At 36.1% G+C, this 24,279-nt stretch overlaps 1 protein-coding gene across 3 annotated transcripts in view; it reads right to left on the bottom strand.

Annotated features, from left to right (window-relative positions):
• The window catches only part of STRN (striatin), a 69,057-nt gene that overhangs the window by 11,007 nt on the left and 33,771 nt on the right, over positions 1 to 24,279 (bottom strand). For 2 of the 3 annotated variants that reach the window (XM_018915994.3, XM_030236585.2), the window contains exons 6-16: positions 21,081 to 21,216; positions 19,141 to 19,276; positions 15,341 to 15,451; positions 12,941 to 13,027; positions 12,247 to 12,390; positions 9,961 to 10,097; positions 5,365 to 5,540; positions 4,383 to 4,430; positions 3,601 to 3,722; positions 2,607 to 2,774; positions 267 to 407 (exon numbers count right to left, since the gene is read on the bottom strand). In XM_018915994.3, the coding sequence (XP_018771539.2) occupies positions 267 to 407; positions 2,607 to 2,774; positions 3,601 to 3,722; positions 4,383 to 4,430; positions 5,365 to 5,540; positions 9,961 to 10,097; positions 12,247 to 12,390; positions 12,941 to 13,027; positions 15,341 to 15,451; positions 19,141 to 19,276; positions 21,081 to 21,216 (1,406 nt within the window). The remainder of the gene's footprint in view (positions 1 to 266; positions 408 to 2,606; positions 2,775 to 3,600; positions 3,723 to 4,382; positions 4,431 to 5,364; positions 5,541 to 9,960; positions 10,098 to 12,246; positions 12,391 to 12,940; positions 13,028 to 15,340; positions 15,452 to 19,140; positions 19,277 to 21,080; positions 21,217 to 24,279) is intronic. The other variant, XM_030236586.2, reaches the window with a different exon arrangement.

Below are 24,279 nucleotides of genomic sequence, written 5' to 3'. Positions count from 1 at the left end.
GAATTGAGAGTGTGAGCTTGTTTCTGCCTTGTTTCAGAAGTATGCACATTCTTTTGCTACTGCAATACCCGTGAGGTCTGTTGTAGTAGTAACAATTTACTGTTATATCTCAGAACACAGCTTCTAACATGATCCATTTTATCATTTCTCATGACACTGCCTAATTCTTTGGAAACATTGAAAACATTGAAAAAATTATCAACAGTATCCATCTTAAACAAGCAATTTTTTTTTCCTTTGGTTGGTTTGGGGCTTTTGATACATACTAGTATCCATACTGGACTCCAGGGTAAGAATTCGCTGCCTTGTCTCCATGTTAAAAATGCTAGTGTGTCCACTGTTAAATGATGCTACCATGAGGCTTGGGTCACTGCTCACAAGGTCTACTGATGAAGGGATTCCCATTTCTAGAAAATAATGTAGAGAAGATACAGTTGGTATAAAGAAAATAAAAAAATAAACAAAAAAATCCTTACAAAAAAAGTAAGCACTTCAACACCAAAAGAACCACAATTATCAAAGGAAATGTTGTATTCTAAAATCTAAATTATGCCAATCTAAATATCTTTCCCTGTGTAATAACTATTTTAATGATATTTTTTTTGACATGCATATCAACAACTTTCTTTACTAAGATGCTCTATCTGGAACTGCAGCTGTGCAGAAATCTACTTCAAAATTAAGAAAGCAAGAACTCCCTGGCCCCTTTTCCTTCCTTTAACTGTAACAGCAATTGTCAAAAAACCTCCACCAAACTCCATTGCTTTGAGTAAAAGTACATGAAATTGAAGTGTACAACAAGTGACATGACATATAATTAATATTGTTATAATTAACTTAGACAAAATCAGATCTTAATAAAATACCAAATTCTCCAGGTGCAGATTTTAAACACTGGAACTATCATCACATGCAATTATATAAACATATTATAAACTTGTATTTCAAAGCTTCTGCCTATTGTGGCATATATTTGATCTCCTTATACTGTAGTTGTCTGCACACTACAGGACAGAAGGTCAAATCAGCAAAGCTTGGGCATAGGATATATTCCTTGGGATTTTTCTCTTCAAGTGTCCTGTTCACCACCTGCTATGTGAAAGAACAACACCAGTTGCAACAGACGTCAGGAGGAGGAGGAAAAGGTAAAGAGTGAGAAACTGAATTTTAAGCAACCTAATGTTGGATCATAGATTCAGATAACACAGGAATACCGTCACATCCCTGTAAACTCTCTAAAGATTCATGGGAGAAATATCTTTCTGAGACACAGGACCTCAGGAATATTTCTCAGGAATGGCAGTAGTTACCTACAAGTACTTGAAAAAAAGCAAAAAGAATTGGTGTGAGAAGAAAACACATTGTTTCTCAAGTGACCTTTTCTACCAGTGCCATGCATGCTTCCTGGTAAGCAGGAATCTGCAGCTTCCTGGTAAGCCTACAATGGTTAATCTGAACAACTTGAATAATCAAGTGACAGATATTTTAGGGGTTTGTTAAAGGTTATCAATAAGCCATAGGAAAACTGAGCTTTCAGTCTTTGGATTTCACAACAGGGCTTCATTCCAGTTAAGAATACAAAAAAAAAAAAAAAAAAAAAGCCCTAATATTAGGGCTATTATATTGCCTCTGGGAGGGAAGACTACTCCTCCTTCCCCCTTAGTTTAATAATTAAAAACAAAACAACTCACAGTAACAAACTCAAAAACTCTACCAGGAAGTTTCCAAAGCAGGCAGATAGGCAAGCTGGCAATAAGAAGCCTGCATACCTTTAGAAACATAATTTTGCTAAAAATAAAATACAAAGAATGTTTCTATTTTTCTCAGTCTTTCAGGTAACAAGCAATGGCATATCTGACCAGCTTTACACTATAATTTGACATGCCCATTCAGCTGTGACAGTTTATTTTGCCTCAAGGTTTTTCTGAAGGGCTGTCTTTAATGACTATCAGCTATAAGAGAGTTTGGCCATGTCAATGGGCTTGTTCTGGAGCACTCAGACTCAGACAGACAGCAACTTCAAGAAATTAGATTCTAACCAATAGGATTTTCACTTGTGCATGACATTTCAGTAACTAACTCTAAATTAGAGTATTTTTTTTCGACTAGCACTGTTTAGAATCACTAGGTTATTGTTATTTAGTTGATCTGCAAAATCAGAAATTCAATTGGAACCTCTGTGTTAGAGGCACAAGGAACAAATCTGCAAGGTACAATGACACTGGCCTGAGATGAAACACTGGTTACTCCAAAATTCCAGTGGGGAAGAAAGGGCTTTTATTCTGGACAAACCAAAAGCAAGGGCCTGGTGGAAACTCGAGTTTGAATTTGAATTATGGAGTTAATAAACTATTCTCAATGATGCTAGTAACATTAGCAGATCATCTGTAGCAGCTGGCTTTCAGATGGATCTAACTGTCCCCCTGAATCTAGGTATATTTTCAGGTAATGTCAGAGAAGGGTCACAAAATTTACTCTTCCCAAAAACATTCATAAAGATACAAAACTCAGAAAGAAGTGCAGGAAGTATTTCTATTCAGTAGCCAAAATTATGCCAGTCTGAACAGTGATGCTCATGAACTTTGGGGTAGGGCAATTTTCTGTACCTTGATTATCATTAAAGATATTGAGAGCTGGAGCAATTTCTGTAGCTTTCCATAAACGTATAGTGCCGTCTGCTGAACAGGACAGCAAACGCTGGTGAGCTCCACTGTAAACCAGACCCCACACTGCATCAGTATGGCCTACAAAAGCACCTCTTAGAACAGAAGGATCTGTGAACAAAACACAACAAAACATTTCAAAACAAAATCTGAATTAAGTCAATAGATGTACCTTAGCCTGTGTTTAGGCACCAACCTCTGGAAGGTAATTGATAAAAAATCCCAAGATCATTCACGTCATATCGATACAGAAGTCTTAATTTGGCATTAAGATGCTTGAATTTCAGCAGCATATGTGACAGTTTTCAACTAAAGGAACAAAACATTGCTTCAGCAGATGGGACAGTATTGACTTTGGCAAAACACACTTCATTGTTAAAATTCACTTTCAAACAGCTATTAATGCCACAGCACTCCCTTTTATGCAGAAGTTAGCTTGGAGGCCAACTGCATCTGAAGCTACCACAAGTGCAAAATAAATCATAAAATCCAGACACAAGGGTGACATCCACTCAAATCTAGTAAGTTTTACTGAACTGGGCCTTTTTAGCTGTTTCTAGCCAACATTAACAGCTTTGGTCTCAGACTATAAAACCTTTTTATCTCAACTTCACAGAAATTTGTCCAAAAACCACAGATTTCCCGTACTTTCCAAATGATCAGGTTTAGTCCTGTACTTCTAAAACCTGCACTTTAGACTAGCTGTTTCTAAAAACGATGATGAGATCAAGGCCTTTTTTAAGAAAATGACATTTTATCTTATACTGCCAGGAGTATCAGCATTAAAACAAAAGGTTACTTAAATAATTGAAGATAACATTCAATTTGCTGTTTTAAACTCTCACAGAAGCATTATCTACAAACTATACTATTTTAGTGACATAACATTACAGTCACTAAACTTATCATTTCACTGCTGCGTGCAACAGCAACGTACCATAAGAGTCATAGGGGTCAATGTTTGGGTTGGTTGTGTTCCAGCCATGGATGAGGCCATCTGTTCCCCCACTGTAGCACTGCTCACCATTACTGCTCATCACCACACAGAGCACTGGTCCACTGGAAGAAAGCCCCAAAGAAACACTGACTGTTAACATTTTCATTACATGCAATGCAGTGTCAATCTTAGGAATTTCCATGTTACATACAATTCACTTGCTGCATGGATTGCAACAAAAATTCTGCACAATAAAATCATATGCTACAAGACTTCCCACAAAAATACCCTCCACAGTAACATGACTGCAATCAGAACAATTAAACATTATGCACACGAAATGTGAAAAACATCACAATTTAAACTCTGGGATTTTATATTTCACATAAACAGATTTTTTCTCTTTTCAAAATATTTAAGGCTCTTTCATGAAATCATCTCAGTAGATTTAAATTCACTGCATTCATTCTTTTTCAGTTTCATTCCACATATACAAGTATGTGTCAAAAAGGCAAAAGCTGCAATGATGAACAGAAGACCTGAACAAATTTGAACTGTATCATTTGTAGGTTTTTTATTTTAAAATTGTGGTATATGTAACTTTAGACATAAATAACTATGCAGAAGGAAGAAGAACACATGAAGATATCCTAAACAACATAGGAACTAAAAGCATCACATGAAATCAGTAGCTGAGAAGGTGGAAATTACTTTTTTAAAAATTCTGTTTCTGTTTAAAAATCTTTCTCAAAATATGACAGTATTTCTCAGGAAATACTTACTTATGTGCTCGGAAGGTATATATTGGCTCTACATCAAGAGAAGCACTCCTAAATGAAGTATGAAAAAAATGTTAACATGTATACACAATGCTTTACAAAAATTTGCCAGAATCACTACATTCTTAAAATCCCCGCTACATCTTTTGCAGTGTTTCTCCCAACATGATTTTTCATGGGTCTAGGAACTATTTGCAGTCTTTCAAAACATGATAGGATTGGTTGTTTGGATTTTTGATTGAAAACCTTCAAGGTACTTCACAGACCCATCAAACGAGCAGCTAGGTACATCAATGGAGCAGGAATGGAGAGACAATTAATGATACATGGAATGCATCATTAATTGTTCCTATTGCAGAAAAGGAGTTTTGGACTCAAAGTTTTTCTATCAACACTGAAGTGCTTCAAAATTTGCTGCTCTGGACTTTATCAATCCAGGGAGGACTGTGTTATGCCCAGTTCTCCTCAAAGGTGTGACCTACTCCCTTAACCACATCAGCCCCACCATGAATTTCCTCTGATTTCTGCAAATTCCCAGCAATTTGCAAGAGACAGTTAACAAAGGAACCTGGCAACATCTCAGAGTTTCAAGCTGTCCCATGTATATGCATGTATGTGTATACATACATATGCATATATATATAAATGCATCCTATACATTTATATACACATGCAAGCACACTAACAGGCTGCATCCAAATATTTTCAGTAGTAAATTAATTTGTCATGTTATCTACAAGGAAAATACAAAAAAATGAATGGTTTTCATCTTCACAAACAAAATACATTCACAAACACACATGGATTTTTTCTGGCATTCTTTAGGCATCTCCACCCTTCTCTGAGAGCTTGTTTTCCTACTCTTAAATTCAGGGAACACTTTCCATTAACTGCAAGGGCAGCAGTAAAGTAAAGTAGTATCTAGGTTTTGTTTTTCCTTCATAAATTAAAATTGTTTTTGAAGAAAATAAAGAAAAATTCTTACTTTTTTGCTGGGGCTGTTTTTTGTAAATTCCACATTTTTAATGTATGGTCCTCTGAAGCTGTTATTAAGACTGGTTCAACTGGATGAAAAGCGAGACCTCTTATTCCATCAAAGTGACTTCTTAACGTAAACTTGGGGTTCCAAGTCTTTCTCAATGCATCCTTATTGTTGGCTATCTAATAAAAAAAAATGCCAAACTTGTAATTAAGCTGGAAGGCACAACAAAAGGAAGAAATCAAAAATTTAGTTTGGCATTTTCAGAAGATGTCAAATTACCTCACCCACTTTTCACAACAACCTGCTCTCAAACAACAGTCCACTTAACACTAACCAGACACTTCAAAATGAGAACCAAGGTACACATATTCCATATGAGTAATGTCACATCCACTGTGATAAATTCTATGCAAATTTGAAATACTCTCATGTCTGTCAAATTACACACTTTAAAAGCACTGATACTTCAATGAATTCAGTTAAGTATTTAAAATTTGATCTATGGCTCATTCACTTACAAAGCTGGGCTTGACTCACCAAGGTGCAATCCCTGACAATCCAAAGTACTACTGACATAATACCTCTAAAGAAAAGATCTGAGAGAAACAGAGAAGTCTCTAGAAGCACAGAAAGGAACACAACCTAACTTACCCAGCTAAGGCAACCCAAGCTCTGTAATAATGCATGACAAGTAAAGTTTGCCAGAATAAGAAAAAAACGGCTAAAAGGACTTGGCTACACACTAAGAATTCAACTGGCAGGCAATAAGGTATCGTGTATACAGACACAATTATTTGGCAATAAATGCATTTTAGAAGATCCAAAAAGAAAGCCATTTAATAAACTTAAGTTTATTGAATAAAGTTTAAGTTACTTCAGTATTGCTCCTCTGAACAAATATTGACACAAAATGCTGAAAAGACTTTTTCACTGTCAGTCAACAATGTCATGAGTAAAATTTACCTTTCCATAACCACTGCTGATGGTAGTTATGGAAAACCAAGAAAACACACTATTGTACCGATGTTTATCACACTGAAATCTAAAGATAATTCCAAATAATTTGTATCTTTAACTGCAAAGATGAGAGAACTGTTTTGAGCCACTTCAAGAAACATTTCATCCTGGGGATGAAAGAGGAGGTTTAAGAACAGAAGTGCTTTTTCTTAAGCTTTGTTACATCTGGATTTAACAATAAAAATATACATAAATTAAAAGGTTCAATAGATTTTAAACGGGAAAGGAGCTGCAAGAACAGCAGGTTTAGCCTCATCATATTTCTTAGTAATGACATATTGCCTTGCTCAGGGAGACAAGTCAGTTTCTTTGCCAGTTTACTGAGCCAAGTTGGCTCTGTGAAGGAACAGACAAATGCTCGAGCTGGTACAAGGATGGGGCAGAACTGCACAGTTAGCAGCTCTGGCAGGTTTTCTGAGGACTGGCCAAGAAAGTCTCAGCAAAAAGGGTACAAGATGTACAGATATCTGGAGAGGAATGTGGTTGCCTCAACATAGGCACCTAATGCCAATCAGGTGATAGAGGGAGCCGGCCTGCCCTCCAGCTGCCATACCAGCAGCACAGGTTCTGTGCCACATCTGCAAAAGCCACCAAGACACCTCAGATGGCCTAACAGTGAATTCCAGTCCTGGCAGGATAAATTCTCCATTTGCTTGTCTTTCATTCAAAAATGTCCTTCCAAAAGGAGTCCAAGATGGGCACTTCATAAACTGGAAAGTAGATGGAAGGCAGTCCCAGCTAGCAGACCAGCAGCAGAGGTGGAAACAGATTCTAGCCCTGACACATCACCCACCTGGCTGCACCACATCAGTCTACCCACCAGTCTCGCAGGCTCTGAGGCTGGTTACTCACACAGCACACAACCTCCTTCTGTCTCTCCCCGCCAAAGCACAACAGTGAGGTAACCCAAGGCCTGAAGAGCAGTTTGGGGGGATGCCAACCCCAAAATTAGCACCTGATCTGGATTTGCCACTCATAATAATAATTGTGTCTATACAAAATTGAAAATGAATAGAAAACAAATTGAAAACTAAAGACAGCAATGACAGGTACTTCTCTTGTTCAAAGTTGTTAGAAATCAAACAAGGGCCGACTGCAAAGTCCAAAACCTCCAAATCAGTACTTAACAGTAAATGCAATGATTTTGTAGTTCAGTTACTCTTATCTAAAATCTATTATAATTTTATGAAGATGATTAATCTATTCAGAAGACTAGAGGAAAAAACCAGAGCCAACCAAAGTGAACATTTGTCAAGAATGTGTAAAGGAAAGAAAAAGAAAATGCAAACATAGGTGCATTGGCTAGCAATCTGGAAAATTTAATCTTGTTAGATATTCTAAAAGCCAACATACCAAAGACAAAAAAGTCTTTAAAGTAATAAATTAATAATCTTCATTACCAAGTGAAAACCATTCTTCAATTTACAGTCAAAGCACTATGTAAAAAACTGAAACTATGAAATGAGGCAGGCTAATGCTGCCATTTTATAGAAGAAAAAGTGTCAGTGAGATGAAAGGGACCGAAAATGGGAAAAGTGTCTGCCACTCAGCAAATATATTTAAGGACTGATTAATGATCTTTCAACTTAATTCTCCATATGATTCAAAACTGACACTTAAATACTAAGCTTTCACTAATCATACCTGATTCACATTTGGCAGCCAGATGTATGAAATAATCCAAAATAAAAACATTATCCATAAGCTCATCTTACAATAAAATTTGAAATAGGATCACCAGCCCTTCATTTTGCTTCAATAAAGTGCACAGTAACCAGAGAAAATAGTTTTGTAAATGTTTTTTTTTTAATTGTCAGCACTAGAAAAAAGGTAAGAGTCGAGGTAACCATGACTATGAACTCCTGATCACAGGACTTCATACAGGCATTGGACAAATGAACAAATAGAAGTTAGTATTCTCTACCATGCAGGAAAGGACTGGAGTGGATAAAGAAGTGCTACTCAATCAATGAAAGCTGTTAGTTCAGGAGATAGAAACATGAACAAACACAACATTTATATGGACACTTGCACAATGGAGTCAAGCAATGAAAGCATCTTGTACAGATGGGTTAGCTTTGTCATGTTCTCTGAATTTATAATCCAGCCTTGGATTTTTAGGAGTACCTGTAACAGCAATTTATTTGTACATTACCGTACCCCTTTCTGAAGGCATAGTTAGGGAAAATTAGTTCTTAAAAACATTAGGAACTGAGCCAAATTAGGAGATAATACTGAAATACTCAATATTAGCAGAAATGCTCTGCATTCATTGCAGTATTGATGACTCAAAACATATCACATGTTCAGAAACTTGCAATAGTGGTAGGGCACATCTCTGCAGTGGCACTCTCAAAAGGAGTCTAAGATTTTATTAACTATGTATTTCATTGCTTTATAGGTACATAGAGGGGTAGAACTTCAAAGTAAGGACCTGCATCTCATGTCCAAAGTCGCAGATTTAATTTGTCATGGCAAAATCCCAGATAATGATTATTTAAGAATCAGATTTACTGAAGGGTAGGATTCTTCCCCATCAGAGAATTAAAAATTAACTCAGAAATCCCTCAACCTTGACACAGCTGGGCAGTGCAACAGTAAGATTGAACTGAAGCTGACAGATCATACAAGAGCAGATGATTAAATTAATACCTGAAGTATCTTTTCCCAATAAATCATAAATATAGAAAAAAAATTGCATACAACTGAAAAGATGCAATTTTAAGAAAAAAAAATTCATAAATTTTCATAAAATTTCAGTGCAAGCAAAATAAGGCTACATTCACAGCTACAGAAGTGCTGTTCCACAAAACTCTCCTAAGAGTTCTGGTCCAGTTTCCCGTTTGAAATGAAACTATTGCACACACAGGTAATGTAAACCACAGCTCTGCCCCATCCAAGTTTTAAATATCTCCCAGGAAAGGGATTCCACTGTTTCTCTGAGCAAGCTGTTTCAGTATCACCTTCTACATAACTTTCTCCTGCAGTGTCTTACCTGAACCTCCCAAGCCACAGTTTGCTGTTTTCTCCTGCCTTAACACCTGGCACTACAGAGAAGCTTGGCTCTGTCATCCTTACAAGCATCCTTCTAATACCTGCAGGCTGCTATTCAAGCACTCCTCAGCGTCCTAACAGCTAAGCAAGACTGGCTCCCTTAACATCTACTCACCATTCAAAAGCTACTGGATACTCTTCAATTTCTCTACAACCCTTTGGAAGTGGAGTAGCCCAAAACTGCATACAGCTCATGTAAAAGGGACATAAACGTCTCTCAATCTGCTGGCCATGATACTCCTAATTTTGCTCAGTCACTGGGGTTACATGTGCCCAGATGTACCACTATCACTAATTTACTTTCAACTACTTGCATAACATGGCAGGCAAATGAGAGGAGAGGAGCTTGCAGAGAGCTTGAATGCTGCTGTGTATGGGAAGGACTCCTTTGCCAAGTAAAACTTTGTGACATCCTCTGGCAGCATAATGTTAACTGGAGAATGTTTTCTGCTGAGTCTACACACGAGGAACTTGCATCTGCCTTCAACAAGACAGAAGGACGTTGAGTTACCATTAATAACCACTTACATCGTAAGTCAGCGAATCTGCCTCATTTGCTACAGTAAGGCCTGCCAGTTCTCCAAGACCCAGTTCATTTTCAAGGGCTTCATCTGTTCCCATAATGAAAGATTTCCCTGAGGATGGAGGGAATGTTAAAGCTTCCACTGCAAGAAAAGAAAACAAACGAAAAAAATCCTGAAACATAGATTTTTACTACACTGTACAATAAAAGAACATTTTCCACTTTCAGAATGCTACATATCTGTCAAGTAGCCAAGGGCAAAAAGATCCACAGAGATTCATAGAAAAACAGCTATTCTAAAGATAATCACTGTACTTACCAATGAGCAGCACCCTCTGAACACACCTACACTTAAGGTGTGTGCAACTCCAGACAGTAAATGGAGCCAGCCATGGGCAGGAAGGGTGTGCTACCATTAATCCATATATAATGCACAAGTAATGCAGAAAACACCTTCCCCAACTCAACTACAAAATATAGCACATAGATATTGAAGAAGCAACAAAAACGTAGATAAAAACAGCTGGTGGGAGCAGCCTAAATCAAAGCCCTTCAAGCACTGCTCTTTGAATAGGTCTCTTAGTTATTACCTTTTCATCACAAATATCTTTTACCTCCTCCACCCCGAAGTCTACACTACAGTTCTCTTTTCCTGTCTTTTGAATTCACAATGCAACATTTCACTCAACACACAATACATACACGACATCAAATCTGAAAACTTACTAGAATGAAAAAAAAAAGTGCCCAAAATATGGTGTCTCAGCTTTATAAAGAAATACACAGCTAACATTAATACCGAACTCAGACTAGTAACAATCAGCTGTCCTTTTTTTGTGAGAATCCATGTGAGTCCCTGAATTAAAAAACACATTACTGAAAGGACATGAAAATAGAGCTCTGCTAACACAGCTCTCAGTACATGTGAGAAAAGTTGGAAAGGGAACATTCAACAAAAAATTCTTCCACTTCACAAAGCGTTGCTAAGTTACCCCCTTCTTTCATGAAGAAAATCACTGAGCATGAAGGAAGCAGAACTACTGAGATCTTTGGTAGCTATTCCACACACCAGGGCTTTTTATGCATCTTAATTATAACTTGGCCGACCTACTTTTTCACTCTCACTGAAAGACTGCTAAGTGGAACTCATGTTTTGCACATTTTTCAAAACATGTCTTTACCATTTTAATAGAGCACATGATATCACAGAATCATAGAATGGTTTGGGTTGGAAAGGACCTTACAGATCGTCATGTTCCAGCCCCCTGCCATGGGCAGGGACACCTTCTACTTGATGGAATTGTTCAAAGCACCATCCAACTTGGCACTGAACACTTCCAGGGACAGGGCATACACAGCTTCTCTGAACAACCTGCTCAGTGTCTCACTACCCTCACAGTAAAGAATTTCTTCCTAACATCCAATCTACACCTGCCCTCTTTTCAGTCTGAAACCATTCTCCCTTGTGCTGTCACTACATGCCCACGAAAGAAGTCCCTCTCCAGCTCTCTTGCAGGCTCCCTTTAGGTACTGGAAGGCTGCCATATTTGACAAATTAATATAGCTTTATATCCTATATGTTATTATGCTATACATTACAGCAATTCAAATATTGAATCAAATAGATGATTCAGCATTTTTCAGACTTAATAGCAGTGCTTCATTACAAAGATGCATACATGGCTCTCCATACTTGGACTAGCCTCTATGAGAATTTCTCCTCATTTTTGGAACACATTACAGAAATTAATACACTGGCAAGCTGCAAGTTGCTCTGCATGATTCCCTACACAATCATGCTTCACTACACATGCTTTTGAAAGCTATAGAAAGGCATCTGTGTTTACCTGCACAGCCTCTATGTTTGCACTTTGGAAAAAAGGGTGCACTTGTGTGTGTGTATGTATACATACATATATTTAAAATTATATCAATGGGAAAAAAAAAATTATGCTCTTATGTCCTCAGAGTTTCTGGCCCACACTTGTCTGCCAGGCCTGAGCACAAACGAAAGCAAGTGTTTTAGGATGGTCATATTACAAAGCCACTAAGTGCCAAATTATTTTTTCCATCGTGCTCAAAGATACTCAGCCAAAACTTGAACTTAGGTAGGTGTCTTAACCTTACTAATAGTGACCATAATGGAGGAATGGGAATGTCATTTATTACACCTAAAACTTGCAATACTGAATCAGAATTTGTTAAGTGCTTGGAAAGTCAGAGAGAACAATTCTTAAGTAACTATAAACATCCACCGTCTATGAAGGGGTATGCACTTTTTTAATATTTACCTTCATCCGTCCTGTTTATCTCATGTTCAATGAGCCTTGAACTACTGGGCCTAGAAGAAGGTGCAACAGATGGCTGTAATGAAGGGAGATCATCAACATCTCTCAAGTTTGCAAGCATATCTTGCAGCTTTGACCTGTTGGGCCCTAACCAGAAAAAACCAAAAAATTAAAGGGTTTAGGCATAGTTCACGCTGACACTCCTTATATCAGATATGCTACAGCAGCACATGCAACAATGGATCCTACCTTGCATTATGACATTACCACAGAAAAACTAATGAGCACTTATTTCAGCAGTAACTAATCATCCAGCATGAAATGAATTTCAAGAAGAAAGTGATAGAAGCAGCTGAGAATTGTGAACGCACAATTTTCCCCATATGAATGGACTCATAGTGCTACTTGTACGGGATGCTGAAGAATGCCGCCAACTGAGTCACACTTTAGATAATTAGAATATTTACTTTGCTAAAACAATAGCTGACATCCATGAATATTTTATAATTTGTGCATCAGGTACTTTGTGCAGCATATTCTTATGACAACATTATAATTTAAATTTATTTGTGCAGTAGTGTAGTATCGTGAACTATATAATAAAAAATGTTATATTAAAATAAAAATGCAACTGGGTTCACTGGCCTACTTCCTGAAGCTACATATGGTGAAGACCCATGCCCTTCTTGACACTTACCTGTGCTTTGCTCCATCATTTTCCCACATCCCTGTTTTGACTGTTTTATATAGGATTGAGGCTGAAACATATCTTCGGTAGTTTTTCCTGTTGTAAGTTTAATTAAGAATGGGAAAATGTCTTACCCATAGTCCATTATGTTTTTTCCTAGACCAGTAAATAATACAGCTATTTTCAAGCAGCTTTAACACAGTAGTGTACTCTAATATATGTATTCTCTCATAAAACCATTCTATGATTCTATTCTCTTATTACTTCACAGGAATGTTTACTACAGCCTTGCAAAATCATGAGTTTACTAATGCAGTTGCAAACACTACTTTGTCCACCCTAACCATAATGACTGATAGTACACTAAATTGTATTTAACTTGTCTGTCACCAAAATATTACACAATCCATAAAAACACTAAGAAGGATTTTGCAAGATTGTTTTACTATAATATCTGCTTTTTAAAACCAGTATTTTACTTAGTAGCAGTTCAGTGGCTAAGCACCATATATGATGAAATTAAAGTCATAGAAACAAACTTTGTAAAATTTAATGTTATTTAGTTCCTTCTTTTTTCTCCAGACAGCCTCCCTCACATTCTTCTTCACTAGGTGCAATATTATGAATAACTGAAAACAGGCTCTGATTCTTCCTGATTTTTCTGCATTGATGGCCCTCCAATGATGGTATGTCCATGGAAAGATGCTTAATTTCTGCTACAGTAAACCACTTTGTCTCCCAAGATCAAACCAATCAAATCAATCCAAAAGGTACTTAGCAGCAGTTATCTTCATGAAGGAGCACTGGATGTCCGAGTGCTGCCTTTCCATTGGGATTTTTTATCATAATGATATAAAACATATTACAATAATTTCTGTATCTATATTAACAATTAAGTTTTATCATCCAAAACAAAAAAAGACAACAGCTGTTCAAGAACAGAATTTCAAAACTTGGATTAAATAATTTCTGCTAGACTAACCCCACAGCTTTTTACCCTGAACTACATAACATGTCTGTGTACTTTAAAAATAACAGACAAGTTACAAAAATCAATTTCATTGTAATCATATATTGGCATGCCCTGTCTATCTTTAACCATAAAGAAATTTAGAATGAATTTTGTTAAATATGAACACTTTAGTTAGCTCAGCTTCTTGTCAGACTTGCAATTAACTTCCCGTAAATTAAATTATTCCCAAGATGACAAAAATATCACTTGAGAAAATTAAAGCATGGTAATTATTTACCTTTTTTTTGGTTTTAATTTGGAAAAAAAAAGGAGATGTTTAGTTTTTGTATTTCATAACAATTTCAGCCACATAACCAACAGCTGAGCAGCAGCTAATGAGAGTATCAATACAAAAAGTAATAAAACAAGTCAGCCTCGATGCAAGGCTGTGACATATTTACATCATTATGCATATCTCTTTGGAAGTGAGAATTTCCTTGGTATTCATAAGCATCTTGCCACAAAGGGAGAAACATCCCTGAAATTTCTTTCCAGGCTACATGCAATATTATTAATATACATCTTTCACACATGAATTCTCAATATGGCTAGGTATTTGAAACACAGCCATAGTTAGAGTGTTTCATTTTAAACTCTCCATCTGAGTTCAAAAAATTTTATGGCTTACCTATAAAAACCCACTGCTTTTATAAAACATATCGGTATTTCAAGAAATGTAACAAAAATAAAAATACAGGGCTAGAAACTGTGTTTCAGATACTGTTCACAGGTGTTTTTTTTTTTTTTTAAATAAAAATACCCAGCTTTTTTGAAGGCTAGTCCCAGAGGTATTAAAGTCAATAAATAAATCCTGTGATTTACAAATAAACTGATGGTCATAGTTGCTTCCTATTTCGAGCCCTGCATAACAAATTATGATGACAGCATGACTTTCATGTTGTGAATGTCAAGTATAAACAGGGGTAGAAATTAACCTGTTTTCTCCCACTGTCATCTAACAGGATACTCAAGAGAGTTTCCAGTTTGGTTTCTTTCTTTGTTTATTTATATACCAGACTTTAACTCTTCCTGTGAAACTGGCATGTTTCCAGCTAAGAAAGGATTCTGAAGTCTTCTGTATTAAAGTGTGAAGTATTAAAACAATGTCTTTTACAATTTAAACATCTGAATAATGAAAGTACAAAACATGCTCAAAGCAAGAATTTTTAACTAACCCAACATTTGGTTGGAAGAAGTTATATCTAATCCAACTATTTATCAGGTAACTTGATCGTCTGTCATTAATTTCAACCCCTGAGAACTGGTGAACAGGAAAGCAGTCAGGAGCAGCAAAGTAAAAGAGTAAGTAATTTTAGGAAAACATTGAAAGAGAGATAGAATTAAGGGTGTGAAAGATGTGAGATTTATGATTTTAAGGTGCAATGTTTTCCACTTACTCTTCACCCCCTTTTTCCCCTTGCGCTCCTTTTTGTATTGTTCCTTGAGTTTGGTTATAACTCCCTGGTCGACATTCCAGGCTTCAGGCATGAGACACTGGTCTTCCTTTTCTAAACAAAGTGAAACAAATGAAACATCCTTTTTCAATAATGTCACCAAGTGATCTCCACTGAAGGAGGCAACAGCTGCTGTCAACGTTTGTCTTTTATTTTAAACAGACAGAAATAGCACCAAGCCTGTGAAAGCTGTAAAACTGCTACTCACATTCCACTTCTGTTTGCTCAGAATGTTCTTATTAAAAATTGAGATGAAATTTCACATGTTTAATTCCCATAACCAAGCACATAGCTGTCCATAAATGTAAGCAACATTTACTTTACAATAAATCAGGATACATTTTTCATCTTTTTCTTTCCTCCAGGGAAAGAATTATTATATCTAGAAGAAACAGCTATGTTACTCGTCAACGTAACTTTACAACTCAGATGTTGTGTACTGCATTTCAAATTCTCCTTTTATTGTTTTAGTGCTATGCTGTCATTTACACAAAGCAGTAGCACGTTTAAATAATTTTGGAACACAATATTCCTGTCATCATGGTTTAAATAAACCATTAGAGCACTAAAGCCATGAAATTTTACAAAAAGGTGAAGGCCTGAGGTAGTAATCTTTGGGAAAAAAGTCCAAAACATTTCAGTGTACCTAATGAAAAAACATTCCCACATTTTGGTTTGGATTTGGTTTTTTTTCTGAAACATCTCCCTCAAATTACTTCCTCTGTGACATGATACAGAATAGAGGAATCTATTCTACAGTATTTAGAGATTTTGAGCAAAACACATTACATGAGTTCAAATCCCCCAAGCAATTTTTCCATATATGGAGACTGTTCTGAGGCAGCTTAGAAAAATAATTCACAAGAAGAGGGGAGGTAATACAGCTCTTCCTCATATGTATTTTCATGACCATTACAGCTCCAAAATCTTTGAGATGCATTATATTTTTGCTTTGTTTTTCTCATTAAAATCTTAACCTTATTATTTAAAGATGAATTCCTTTCAGACCAAGTTTGCTTTCTACATCGATAAGCTATTCTAGAGCTTTCAAAATACAAACAATAACAAACTTATTCACAGACTAAGCTGCAAAACTTAAATGTCTGTAGAGGAAGCACAACATTATCAATCACAGTCTGAAGGAGTCACTATGACTGGCCAGAAGATAAAAACCACACATAGGTTACTAATGTGACTGACTTGGCAAAAATTACTAATGCTAAAAAAGACCTAGGGATCCTCTATCAACATCAAATTCAAATGGATTCAGCAACATATTCCTGCAGCAAAAGCAACCACCACTATCCTGGGCTGCATTAAGAAGAATGTAACCAAGAGGGTGAAGGAAGTGACTGTTCCCATGTTGGGCACTTGTGAGACACAATTTGGAGTACAGTATCCAAGACAATATTTTTAATGCTGAGGAACCTTCTAGGTAGAGTCCTAAGTACCCATTATCAGCATAGCGTAGCAAGTCTAAGGAAGATACTAAGACTGTTCAGGCAGCTGGAGCAGATGAGCTTCAAAGAGGGGCTGAGAGTACTGTGAGAATTCAGTGATGCCAAAAAAAGGCATCTTAGTGTAGCTTCTAACTACCTGATATACAGATGTTGAGAAAACAGAGCCTAACTCAGCTCAGACTTGCATCACAGAGGGAAAAGATACTTTTTAAGGTGCTCTCTCACTCCTTTGAACACTTCAGTCATGATCCCATACTCATGGAGTGTCAGATAACTTAAGACAAAGTTTAGCAGTTTAAGTCTTTTAAGAAAAGCTATGAAAATAAGCATTAGTGAGCTGAAGAGAGACTCTGAAATAAATTGTATATGGGCTAAGTCATGTCCTCTTAATGCATACACCTCAATTACCACTAATGAGCAATAATTCCATAAAGAATTCAAAAAATATATGAGAAAAACATACTTCAGAGAAACAAGTATCTAGTCTTCTGGAGTTGGGTTAAAAGTTTTAATCATGCTTTTCCTCCCTGGCTAGACAAGAATTTTTCCCTCCTCCAGCAAATAAAAAATGTTTAGATTTTTATTAGGCTGTTGCCAGGAAAGCACCCAATATATTAATTTTATGCAGACTGCCCCAGCATGCTTCCCACATGTCCCACAAATATTATTCAGCTTCAGAAGTGGATCCTGAACTACAGCTATTCAAGTGCTTAATAGCTTAAAAAATTGCCAGAAAACATTGGAGGACCTTTCAAGCCAAATGGTTTCAACAGATTACTGTAACTGAACAGTAATACTTGGAATCCAAAATGAAGAAAGAATTTCCTCTCTTGCTGTTGTCCCTCACTATAATATCACTCTACTACTACATTTAACAGTTCCACTTAAGCTGACCTAAGTGATTTACAGCAGCAGTTCCTTGAAGAAGCTGTCTTACATAGTTAGCATAAAAGACACAGGCTGTGAAAGAATTGAAAAACATGAACACCTCCAACTCAAAAAAGCTTTTTTGTATTTCTGGAAATGAAAGGACTACTTTTAATAACAATTTATTTTAAATGTTAGACTTCTGCTCACTTGTACTGAGCTGTCATCAATTAAAGCAAAAATAAACCAGAAGTGTGAATATGAGAACAAAAAGCTCCTGTTGGCATACTGACTTTTTGGTGACATAAGCAATAGCTGCACTGATCCTGCATAAATGGATAAAACTTTAGTATTAAAGAGCAGTATATAATTTTTTTTTTAGGAGCAGTATTTCTAGATGGGTTTGCCAAATGACTGCTGATATCTAATTATCAACAGATACTGACTGATGTCTGTAATGATATTACAACATCCTCTTAAACAGAGACTACACCACACTGAACAGTAACTTGGAGTCTAACCAGGAGATGGACATAGCTTCAGTGAAATACAGCATCTTGGAGACACTCATGTGAGAGCCACATCTACCATGGCTTATTGGTCTGTCACAGTTACAGCTCCATTATAAAGCTCCATTTTTTCCCATCATCTTCAACAGTTCCATGTTCACCTATCCTTAAGACTTTCCAGAGCAGCTTAAGTAGGAATCAACTTCCCATCAAGATATTCAACCAATTCTCTTCTTCCTCCCCTTCTCTATACCGAGGGTTTAGGCAGAATAATTATGTCAAGGTAAAGTGGAGATGGTGGCAATCCAGGTTGCAGGACATGAACCTCAAAGGACAGACAGTTTGTGAAATGTCTCTCTGTGACTAGTGGCTCTAAAGATATATTATTCTGCTAAATTATAAAAGAAAGTTTGAGCAGCTGAAGAGTTCATATTAACTAAATTACTAATCCACAATAAGAGTACAACTCATTTGGATTTTATGACTCACATTACTCTCTGCATCAAAGTGGGAGAAAGCAAAGATGACAAAATAACTTTCATATCATAACTGTAAAATACAGCTTTATCAGAGCCCTTCATGTGCATGGGTCACTGGAAAAATACATTGAAATACCACTCATAAAATTTAAATTCTATCTGCCTTAGAATTAATGAAAAGGAAAAATGACCTGAGGCAGAAACCTTGAAGAAGGTTAACCTTTACATTGAAGCAGTTTACAGAAAAAATAAGAATATTATTTCAAGAGGACTTCAGTCTACCAATTATTTACTGATAATAAAATAGAAATAGAAATAATCAAAAGATGCTGTATCTTAACAGAAAGCTCATTCAATGAGCTGATCAGTCACAATATGTTCTTAGCACAGTTTTTTTCCTCCTGGTATGATCCGTCAAATTTCCTTACCCCAGTCTGTTCCATCTCCTGAACTTCTCGATTCCCCATCACCATCATCTGAGGTAACCAAAAAGTCAAACTCTTTCAAAGCTTCTTCTGTATCTCTGTCTTCACTGCTGTCAGATAGAACTCTTTTCCTTACAATCTGAAGGGTCAGAAAGTACAGGGAAAGAAAATGCTGAATTAAGTTACAAGCACATTTTTAATCCAAGCAGTACTGTCTTGTTCTCTATGCAAAATCCAAACAGGAAGTTGAAGAGGAAGCAGAAAAGTACACATTCATGAACAAATCTGGAATAGTACACAGACTTTGTTCAAACTTCTAAGTGAAAATGAAACTTGTGTGTAACTCCTTCTTCCTGTGACCATCAATAATCAATCACATGGATAACAACCTACACTAATCTACACCACTACTATCTTTTTCTTTAATACTATAAATGTACAAAGTCTCTCTTAAAACATTGCGGAAAAACACATAAAACACACAAACAAAAACTCAAGAATGCCACAGAAAAGACTTCAGCAAAACCAAACTCACTTTGCTTCTCTGAAAATAGCTAACTTTCAATTCTGAAATCATTCTCTTTGTGGACCAAGACTCAACTCCAGGAGACAAATAAACCAACCCCAAAACCCACAACTATCAAGAGCTGATTTTCTTAGACTTTGTAAGTCATTCCATCCTGAATGCTTTCCCAGATGGTATTGCTACTTAAATGCAATTTAAACATGAAAAGCAACACGTTTATCTCTCAGATTCAAAAGCAAATTCTGGTAAAAGAAAAAAATATACTATTTAATGAAGAATTTCATTTTAGATTTTCCACAAATTTACTTTTCCCTCAATAATAAAAATGAACTCGATTCTTTGCAGTTATTTGACCAGCTGGTAAGGTGATGTCATGATACATGAAAACTATACCACAATTTTTACTTCTACAGAAATAGAAAATTTACATTAATCACAATGTTCTGACTTAGACTCTTGCTAAGGGTCAGTCTGTAAAGACTCCAATACATAGTCCAACATCCTACAGCTCATGAGGATGACCAATTGTATTTCCTCTAAATACAGTGAACCAATTTCTAAACCTGAAGCAATTCTAAACTTCAAGCTTCATTTCTTCAGCAGCCTTAGGGAACACACTTTATTACACAAGACTTAACAGAAGAGTCTCACACTTTAGTCCATGAATGACAGGAAAGATCTGAAAAGATCCCCTTTGAAAATGTCATAAAACTAATTGGTTTTTTTAGTGTTAATTCATAAAACTGACCATAAAAAAAATCACATCCATCATCTCTTATCTGCTTCAATTTTTAGGAAACACAATTCACTGAATAAATGTCAATTTTAAAGAAGAATACTGATTGCATGTGTCTATGTGATCATATGAATAAATCATATAGCAAAGTATAGATCATGAATGAGGTTAAGGCATTTGACTGAGCAAACAAAAAAGTTCTTAACTAGAGTTCTTCAGTTACACCTCTTCCTTCCACAAGCTATAAATACAAGTGTATTTCAGTTTTATAATCAAACACAATTTTTTACAAGTAATTTTAAGTATCCCTAATTTTTAAATGCAATGTTATGAACAATACCTTCAAACTGAGCTGAGAACTGTAAAAAAGGACACTGATACCTTCAAAATCGTGTTCCAGTATATATCAAAAATACTTATTACTGTCTAATAGTAAAGAGACAATTTTAGAAAAATTTAATCTGATTTAGAGCAATAAAGATGGCAAAGCATAACTTGTATGCAAAAACTTAGAAATGCATATATAATTCCTCTTATGCACACATGCTTGGACAGAACATCATAAAGATGCATTAATGATTTGCATGTGTACATACACAGTCATTTACTTTGCTTATAGGCACCTCATTAATCTCACTTTCTCAGTTCTTCGTAACTTTTTCAATTATTTTTTCCACTCACTGTTGCAGTATCAATGATTGTTTTCTCTCTTCCTTCAATATCTTCTTCATCTTCCTCATCACTAAAGTCTGCAGCTGCATTTTCAAGAAATTTGAAGGTCTCTAGCAGAGAGGCAGAGTCAGTCAATTCAGGTTTCCTAAACAACAACAACAATCACCATCATGAGAGAAAAGAAATCACAATGAAGTCTCTTTTGCAATTACTAAGCCGTTCTGTGTTATTATGCCCAACAACATATAAGACTAAAATAAGCCTACAAGTGAAAACGGACTGTTAACAGCTAAAAATTCTTGTGGCTAAAGAACTAAACAACGGACATAAAGTGTATTATTAGAACCAACAATTATTCTTAGTATGGCTGCCATTACTAGGACAGAGACTTCTATTTTTTATTCAAAAAGCATTTTAAAGCCACATTCATCTGACATGTGCCCAAAACAACATCAATGCTGCTCTGCCATTACTGAAAGCTGCAACAACAAGGACATGAGCCACAGCTACCAAGCTGGGCTCCCACATGTACATCAGGGTACAGGAAAACTTTGCTACTGCTAGCTAATGTTCCTCATCTTGCTGGGAAACACCAAACTCTAGATCTATCATTCATTTGCTTTTAAGACATGATAAATATGCCACTATAAAAGAATATAATGAGAAAATATCATTGATGACTAAATAATATTTGAATTTACATTAAACAAATAAGGAAATAGATGAAGATTGGGTAAAATTATGATTGTGCTGGCAGAAATTTAGGCACTGCCTCAGAAAAGGAAGCATAAGGGTTGTTATATTAACAACAGAAGAGGAAGAATCCAAGAAACAGGACTGTAACAATTACTAAAACTGACAAAAGTACAGATAAAGCAGTCCTAAAATTATCAACAGGATCTGTGTTTTCTATGCAGAAGATGCACTTCTCCAACAACCCCTGAAAGATACAGTGAACAAAATTAATTCATTTTGAATTGTTAAAATTCCTTCCAGTAAAACCTGGTAGATTCTTTAGATGGCTTTGAAGCAGTGAAGACAAGCTTTACTGTTTTCTTACCTTTAATCAGTAGACAGTTTTTCACAGTTCATCACTAAATGCACGTCATCTTGATTCTCACAACCACTGAAACAGCAGAAGTGTCCCCCTCTCTCTTTCCAGAACTGTAGCTCTAAATTGTCTTATGCAGTCACCCTTAGGACCAGTAAGTGCCTTGCTTCTGCTAAGCTTTTCAAAAGGTTCAATCAGCTAACACACCTATTCAGTAAGGCCTTGTAATCCCCCTGCAGTGTGAACACCTGATCACCTGTCCTTCACCCACTTACTCCAGTGTTTCCTCCTAACGCTTTCCAAAGGTCTGTTACAGGAAGCATCAAAGGCCAAAAGCTTTGATGTGTAATAAGGCATGATAAGCAGCACACTTCCTTCTTTGCAAAGTCTGCTCAAGCAGTTCCATGCTTACATGACAACAATCAGCAAAAGTGGCTTCTTCATAGCCCCAGTATATTTGCATTTCATTAAGACAATTTGCTACACTACTTTTTTTTTCATTTTCTCACCATTATCACCCAAAAATACCAATAGAGATTTCACTTGCCATTAGAAATTCTGCATACACAGCAGCCTCATAATATGTATAACATACCTCCATGTACATTATGTTTTCATGGTCAGTGTTGTTTCCAAGAATATTCCCTCAGCTTTTCCAGATCTTAACTTAGATCTAAGAACAATGTTAAGCATGTTTCAAATTTGCCCTGCTTACAGCAGTATTGTGACCCGCGTTTCTATGAAAAACCTGAAAACACTCTGTAATATTTTTAAATTTTTCTTAAGTAATCACGACTCTGGCAACTTCTAACACCTCATGAATCTGTGGTAACATTGTACATTTTCACAGAAACCCTATGGTACAGTTGCCTTGCTGTTTCCAACAGAAAAATCTTGGAAAGATAACACCTGTAATGTGCTCCATTTGACTAACTTCTTGACTTTCAGCAAATTCTGAGTCTGTGTCTACTTTTATTTGACTAAATCATACAACCACAACTATTTCTGGATTTTTCCCTCATTATTTTGCCATGTAAAAACACTTTGGCTGAGATCTATAATAGCAATTACCACACATACTCCAGGTAAACAGCAATACATGAACTAATACCAAACATGGACTATAAAATTTTAGTTAAGAGATCTTACTATTAAGAAACAGATATCCTTCTATAGGTGCAAGTATTTGCAGTAAATCATACCAGACATGGCTCTGTACTCATTTGCTCTTAAACCTGGCTCTCTCACACTCAAGTTCAAAGTGACTGCTAAAAGAGGTTGTGATTAACTGCTCTGATTTCAATTATCCTATTAATTATTACACATTTTAGTGGGCAGGATATATATATACATAATGATGTATCTGCATTTACATGGGGAGCAGGGGTAAATGCGCATCTCAAGCACTAGGAAACATGTAGCTTATTTATAATGTATTTCAAAACTCCTGCACAGTACAGGAATGTACAGTCAGCACAGTGCCATGAAAGATTATTTGTGCTAAGACACAACTTCCAAGAAAGAACTCTTAAAAAACAAAAAGGAAAAGAGAAGACACAGAATATTTAAACTATCCAAGGGTTCTACAGGAAGATAGTTTCAAGCTGACAGACAGGCTGATTTCCTATACTGTACCCCAATAAACTTTAGCAGTCAAATCAAAGGTGATTTAATAATTTGAGCTATTTGTCATCCTTCAGCAGCATATGAACATAATGCATTTTGGATAATGCTGTCAGCATGAATACTTTGGAAGAACATAAAATGCACTGAAGAAAGATGTCTGGCCTTAGCTAATTTATGCTATATACTGTGATAGATATTTCAAGCTTGCTTGAAATAAAAGAGATTTTCAATCTCTTTTTTTTTCATCATTCACAAAGCAACTTAAAAAAAGCAGAAGGGTCAAAAATATATTCTGAGATAAGGTAGTAAAATAAATATCTCTAAATTCCATTTTAGAAAAACAAACACAATTTGACATTTCCAGGGCTTTGGTAGCTTCAAGTGTTTTTTAAAACATCAATGCGTAAAAACAATAGAATCAAGCTCCAAAAGGGGGGACTGATACAAACTATGGTATTACAATGACAAGTGAGGCAAGGTTCAGGGCCCACTGCAAATAAAGAGACCAAAAGTTCTAAAAAGGTCTCAACA

This window comes from Serinus canaria, chromosome 3 (assembly GCF_022539315.1).
Source record: "Serinus canaria isolate serCan28SL12 chromosome 3, serCan2020, whole genome shotgun sequence".
In the NCBI taxonomy this organism is placed as follows: Eukaryota; Metazoa; Chordata; class Aves; order Passeriformes; family Fringillidae; genus Serinus; species Serinus canaria.
Note: the sequence above shows the minus strand (reverse complement) of the source record. Positions and strands in the feature narration are given on the sequence as shown.